Consider the following 6,641-nt stretch of genomic DNA (forward strand, 5'->3'; position numbering starts at 1 on the left):
TCAAACTTAAAGCTCATAATCTTTAGTTAATTATCTTAAGTTTTAATCTTAAGGTATTACTTAATGAAAAGAGTAAAACTTTATCAGTTCATAGATAAAGAACATTCAAGTACTTAACCGAGACATTCAAGTTCATAGATAAAGAACAAAAGTAACAACCACATTCAAGTACTTAACCGACAGATCAGACCCAACTTAAGCAAGTACAAACACCAACTTACGGTAAACATAAACATAAACTTAAACAGAACACCATTCTAAAACAACTCAGTAATGAGTTTCTTCTTAACATATTCCTCATAGTCTGATAGTGGCACTTGCTTGGCTAAAAGACATTCAAGTATACCCATCTTCTTGATTTTTGCCTTCATTTCCAAGTCTTTCTCTTGAATTTGCCACACTGCTTGAAGCGCAAGCAATGGTTCTTCTTTCTCTACCGCTGACTTCTTGCCCTTGGCTTTTGATGCCTTGACACCTGCAGGTCGCTTGCCTCCATTATCTTCATCGCAAGGCTGGGTCTCCTCAGCACCCGAACCATCTAACACTCTTCTTTTTTTGGAGTTTCCAGCGACTTTGTCTGTTGAAAGAGCATACCATTTCTGATCATTCCTGAGCTCATACCAAACATGTTCTAAAGTGAACTTCTTCTTGTGATTGTTGTAGAAGATCTCATGAGCCATTTTGAGAATATCATTCTCATTCTGACCACTGGATCTCTCTCTACAAGCAGCCTCATATGCTCCACAAAATTTGCAGACTTGATCATTTATTTTCTGCCATCTTTGCTTGCATTGTATCGCCTCTATCTTCTCACCAACACACTTTGAAGATGCTGAAAAGTAAGTGGCTATGCGCTTCCAAAAGGCAGTTGACTTCTGTTCATTTTCCACCACAGCATCCTTGCTCGTGTTTAACCACGAGCTGATGAGAAGAATATCATCACTCGGGCTCCACTGTCTCCTTTCCTTCTTTCTGTTGCAGGTGATGCTTCACCGATGGATGCAGCACACAGAGGACTTTCTTCAAGAAAGCTAGAGGGATATCCGCAAAAAAACAGAATCTTGTTGACTGTTCAACAGTTCAACAAAGTTTGAGGTGGTGAAAGATGGACCCGTAGAAGAGAATGCCATTTGGTACAAGGAAAGATGAGATGAAGATGAGGCAAGAAGCTTTTGGGAATGGGTTTTCGGAAGAAACAGATGAAGCAAGAAGTTTTTGGGAATGGGTTAAAGGATTAAAATAAAAGATGAGAAGAAAGAGATGAAGCAACAAGCAAAATGGGTTTTAGGGCTTAGGCTTTAGGCTTTAATTAGGTCATCTGGAGATGAAGGGAATCGATTTAGGCTTTAATTAGGTCATCTGGGAAGTGAACTTTTTCTGGCAGCAGTCGCGGTGCTTGTACCCGCGGAGAACTATGCTTTGGCCGCGGTCCCGGCTTGTGTTGTCTTTCGAGACTGCATTTTCTTTCTTTAGTGCATCGGGAATATATATGAAGATCTAACCGTTGGATTGTCTCCAAACCAAGTGAGTTAGAAAGCTGGTTGTATCCTCTACGTTGTCTCAAATTTTGGGGGTGATCACTTGTCACTGGTAGTCTGCATTTATCCAAAATTGCTCATTTGTTCCAAATTGCAAAAAAATTGAATTTATTTTCACAATTTTTATTTACTTAATAACCAAAAAATCCTCAAATTTTTATTTACCAAAAAAATCTTTAACTTTTTTATTCACAAAAACCTCAACTTTTTATTTATCAAATTGTTTTAGACATTTGAGGATTAAACAAATTATTCAACGAAAAGTTATAGATTTCTTTTGTCCACCGCGTAGTTGGTGGTTTTTTGGTTGATGTTATGAGTTGAAAGTTTTTTAATTACTTAATAACCAAAAAAATCCTCAAATTTTTATTTACCAAAAAATTCGTAATTTTTTTATTCACAAAAACCTCAACTTTTTATTTATCAAGCTGTTTTAGACCTTTGAAGATTAAACTGATTATTCAACAAAAGTTAAAGATTTCTTTTGTCCACCGGATAGTTGGTGGTTTTTTGGCTGATGTTGTGAGTTGAAATTTTTTTTTTGACATTTTTCTCAATTAAAAATATAAAACACTATTTTCTAAATTCCTTTAAACAAAAAAAAATATGAGTCCACTATAAATAAAATAAAATTTCCATCACTTATATGTAAAAGAAGATTAAGATTTAACACTGGAGAAATTAGAGTTTTTTTCCTCTCTCTCTTCTCTCATCTTCATCTTTCGGAGAGATGGAGAACGTTTCTCTCAGTTTAGGTGTAAATATTCCGATCAGTATCATAATGTCTTCCAGTTTTAGCCGGACATAATAATTCCGGCAATCCAGATTTAGTTTTCCGTTTTTTGATTTTTTTTTTTGCTTTCTAAATTGGATTCTTCAATTTTGTGTGAAGATATCTCTTTGTTAGTCCTAAGTGGAGCAAAGAATTTTTTTCCCAACTGAAGAATTGGTTTTCATGGGGTTTATGAGACAAGCAATTGGATTTTCCATTTCGGATTTTGTGTTAATCCTCTACAGATCTATCTAATAGAGATGGTTAAAATCTTCTTCATTTTCTGGTTTCATTTGCTCATTTCGGCAGAGAGTTATATCTCTTTTACGTCCCCTATTGAAGAAGCCTTACGTGGCAGAGGGTGACAGGTCATGATGAGAACCTTGATAGACGGTGGTAATTTTTGAAGTCGAGAAGATTTCAACCATTTGGGGCTTGATCTAGTTATCTGTGAAGCTGCAAACAAGGCTGGAGCAGCACGTGTAGCAGTCGAGCTAGCTTAAGAGTTGACACAGAGAAGACTTGTGGAGCAATCTACACTCGTGGAGGTGAGTTGGTAGCTGAGTTAGAGCTGCAGGACGTGCTGGACACTTCAAGAGACGAGAAGCTAACTTGGATAAGAGGCTTGGAGTATCTTAGAGGATTTTCGAAGAATATATCAAGTTTCCTTTATCTTAGGTGAAGATAAGGAAGGAGGAGATTCTCTTGAAGATTTCGAGAAATCGCCAAGGAGAATCTCGGCTAGGTTTAGCCACAAGTCCTATTATGTATAAATAGGCGTGTGATAACCTTGTAGGGTTTTAACACAAGTGAGTGAATTCTTAGCAAAGGGTGAGCGAAATTCTTGTAAGAGTTTGTGAGCTAGAATGCTAAGAGTTTTGGGTGAGAGGTTCTTGAATCACTTATCGATTCAAGAACAAGGAGAGGCTAGTGTAGCAAATCAGGGAGTGTCTTGAGTTTGCTCTAAATTGGGTTCTGTATACTTGTAACTTACAAACAGATTTACTAGTACTATATTTTCATGTAGAGAAAATCCTTGTGTTGTGTTCTGTGTTAGTTCCTGAATTACGGCTCTTGCATTTTCATTTGGTATCAGAGCAGTCATTTGTGTGTATTGCAAACATGTGAGATCCTGCGGAGAAGATGGAGAGCTATCAGGAGATGGTGAACAACACCAGAATCATCTTGGACGCTGGGAACTACGGTTTTTGGAAAGCTAGGATCAGATCCATGATCAAAGGGATCGATCCATTAGCATGGAAGGCTGTACTAGAGAAGTGGGAAGAGCCAATGGTGGCTGATGCAGCTGGAGTCTTTCATCCAAAATCAGAAGAAAGCTGGACTGAAGAAGAGTCAAAAAGGGCAAATGAGAACTTGAGAGCTTTGACCACCATACACACCAACATCTCAAGGAAGACATTTGAGCTAATTCAGGGTGTTGAGACTGCTAAGGAGGCGTGGGATATTCTGAAAATCCAGTTTGAAGGAACCAAGAAGGTTCAAAGCTCAAGAAAAGACATGCTGGCATCAAGGTTCAAGAATCTGAGGATGGAAGAGTATGAAAATATTGCTGACTTTAGTTCAAAGCTCAGTGCCCTAGCACAGGAAGCGGCAGTCTTAGGTAAGAAGTACAAAGACAAAAAACTGGTGAAGAAGTTCCTAAGATGCCTGTCATCAAGATTCATGGGATACAAATCTGCACTCAGCGTGTCAAGCAATACAGAAAATATGCCCTTTGGTGAATTAGTTGGTATGTTGCAAGCTCACAAGATGGAACTGGATAGTCTAAAGAAGCCTATAAGTCTAGTTTTGAAGTGTGAAGAAGAAGATGATGATCCTATCAGTCTTCTTGTTAGGAATTTTGATCGTGCACTACGAAAAGCTGGAAGGCCTCAGAAGAAAGTCACCTCATTTAAGAGAACGTCTGAAGGAGACAAGTCATACGAGAAGAGTGATGTGCAGTGCCATTAATGCAAGGGGTATGGACATCTCAAAAGTGACTGTCCAACGATCAAGCGCTGAAAGATTCAGTGTTTCGGATGCAAGGGATACAGACACACTCAGCTTGAATGTGTCAATGACCATAATCGGAGGAAAGAGAAATCAATGTTTGCTGAAGAAGATTCTGATGACGAAAGTGATGATGACTCTGTTGAAGAAGTTAACAACTACGTCACCTTTGTTGGTATCACTGAGTTTGTGGAAGGACAGGAAGAGTCTGAGTTAGAGTCTGATGAAGAAAAGGAATATGACCAGGTGAACAGCTACAAGGAGGTACGTGAAGTTCTGGTGAGCATCAGCAAAAAAAATACTGAATTAAGAAAGGAAAATTAGAGGTTAACTGATCTGATAGATACACTCAGCAGGGATCTTGAGGCAGCACAATGCCTAAGTCAGGAAAGTGCTGGTCTAATCAAGGAGAAACTGGTACTTGCGAAAAAAGCCGAAAGCTTGAGACAGCATCTGAAGACAGAGAAGAAAAAATCAGAAAATCTGTAGTCAGAACTGGATCAACTGAAGAAACAGATTCAGATGTTTGCCAGAACTAAGCACTTCGATAAGATCCTGAGCTATGGACGACAAACCAACGTGAAGCATGGACTGGGCTACACTTGATGGTAACCGAAAGACAGATGAAATCAAGTTTGTCTCATTGAGTTATGTCAATCGAGAGGGTCAAGGTACTAGCACGGGAACTCGGAAGGGTAAGGAGTGCACTACTGCAGAAAGGTGGGACACATCAAGGCGTACTGTAACAGCGGGTGGAGTAAGATAAAGCAACTGAGAAAACAAGAAAAGTTCAGCTGGAATGGGTTCAAGAATCAGATATTGGTAAAGAAGGAAGATCAAAAGTATGAGCACAAGAAGTCAGCAGAAAACCACAGTGTGAAGCCAAGGAGATTAACTGTCAAGGAACCAATGAGAGCCGATCCAATGTCCAGGATGTGGTACGACTTCAAGTGTAACATGGCAATTGTGGAAAGTGAGAAGGATGAGTCAGATCTCTGGTATTTTGACAGTGGGTGTTCACGTCACATGACAGGAAAACAAGGCTACCTTCAAAACATCAAGACGATTAAGAGAGGAAGAGTGATATTTGGTGATGGAAGTGTTGGAGCTATTCAAGGAAAGGGCAAGACAAGGGACGAAAATCAACCTGAGTTAGTCAATGTCTACCTTGTTCAAGGATTGAAAGCCAACCTCATCAGCATAAGTCAACTATGTGACGAAGGACTCACAGTGATTTTCACTAACAAGGGCTGTAGAGCAGTAAACGATGATGGTCAAATCGGTCTCACAGGATTTAGATCAGGAAACAACTGCTACATGTAGAACAGGTCAGGATCGGTGATGAGCTGTTTCAGTGCTCGTGATGATCTACAATTGTGGCATCAACGAATTGCACACATAAACATCAGGAATCTCAATGACCTCATCACAAAGGAAAGCATCAGAGGAGTTCCAAATATCAAGGGAGGAGACAAATTCGTGTGTGGAGCATGCACTCAGGAAAAGCAGGTCAAGGTCCAACACAAAAGAGTTCCTGATGTACAGTCTAAGACACCACTTGATCTAGTTCACAAGGATCTGATGGGACCGATGCAGACTGAGAGTCTAGGAGGTAAACGAAATGTATTCGTGCTGGTAGACAATTACACCAGGTTTACGTGTGTTAGGTTCATCCAAGAAAAGTTCGAGACAGCTGATAGCTTCAGAATCTGGGCGTTGCAACTGCTGAAGGAGAGAGGATCCATAAAGAAAGTAAGAAGTGATCATGGTGGAGAATTCTAGAATAAGTTCATGAAACTTTTCTGTGAGAGTCATAGAATAACTCATCAGTTCGCAGCACCTAGAACACCACATCAGAATGGTGTAGTAGAAAAGAATAATCGAACACTACAGGAGATGGTTCGGGAAATGATACACGGCAATCAAATCTGTAAGAGATTTTGGGCTGATGTAGTTAGCACTGCATGCTGTATCATCAACCGCGTGTACATCAGAAAAGGGACATCCAATACTCCCTATGAACTGTGGAAAGGAAATACACCTAACATGAGTTACTTTCATGTTTTTGGCTGCAGGTGGTATATCTTGAACGACAAGAACCACCTTGGGAAGTTTGACTCACGAAGTGATGAAGGAATTTCCTGGGCTACTCAGGGCATAGTTCAGCATTCCGAGTTTTCAACACATGGTCAAAGGTTCTGGTGGAGTCATTCAATGTGGTGTTTGACGATTATGCACATATGGAATGGGAGAAGCCTGTGATTGGAAGTGACTCGGAGGGTGAAGAAGAGACTCATGTGACACAGGGTGACCGGTCAGTT

The 6,641-nt window shown here is 39.8% G+C and overlaps 1 protein-coding gene across 1 annotated transcript; it reads right to left on the reverse strand.

Moving 5' to 3' along the window:
* Nucleotides 1-257: 257 nt before the first annotated feature.
* Nucleotides 258-680, reverse strand: LOC112089828 (glutathione S-transferase T2-like). The gene has a single exon (XM_024160584.1). The coding sequence runs from the start codon at nt 678-680 to the stop codon at nt 258-260; it is 423 nt and encodes a 140-aa protein (XP_024016352.1).
* Nucleotides 681-6,641: the final 5,961 nt, after the last annotated feature.

The sequence above is a fragment of the Eutrema salsugineum genome, unplaced genomic scaffold, assembly GCF_000478725.1.
Source record: "Eutrema salsugineum unplaced genomic scaffold, Eutsalg1_0 scaffold_11, whole genome shotgun sequence".
Classification (NCBI taxonomy): domain Eukaryota; kingdom Viridiplantae; phylum Streptophyta; class Magnoliopsida; order Brassicales; family Brassicaceae; genus Eutrema; species Eutrema salsugineum.

Excerpts from the sequence above, each read along its gene's own strand:
- LOC112089828 (XM_024160584.1), bottom strand. The coding sequence starts at position 680 with ATGGCTCATGAGATCTTCTACAACAATCACAAGAAGAAGTTCACTTTA.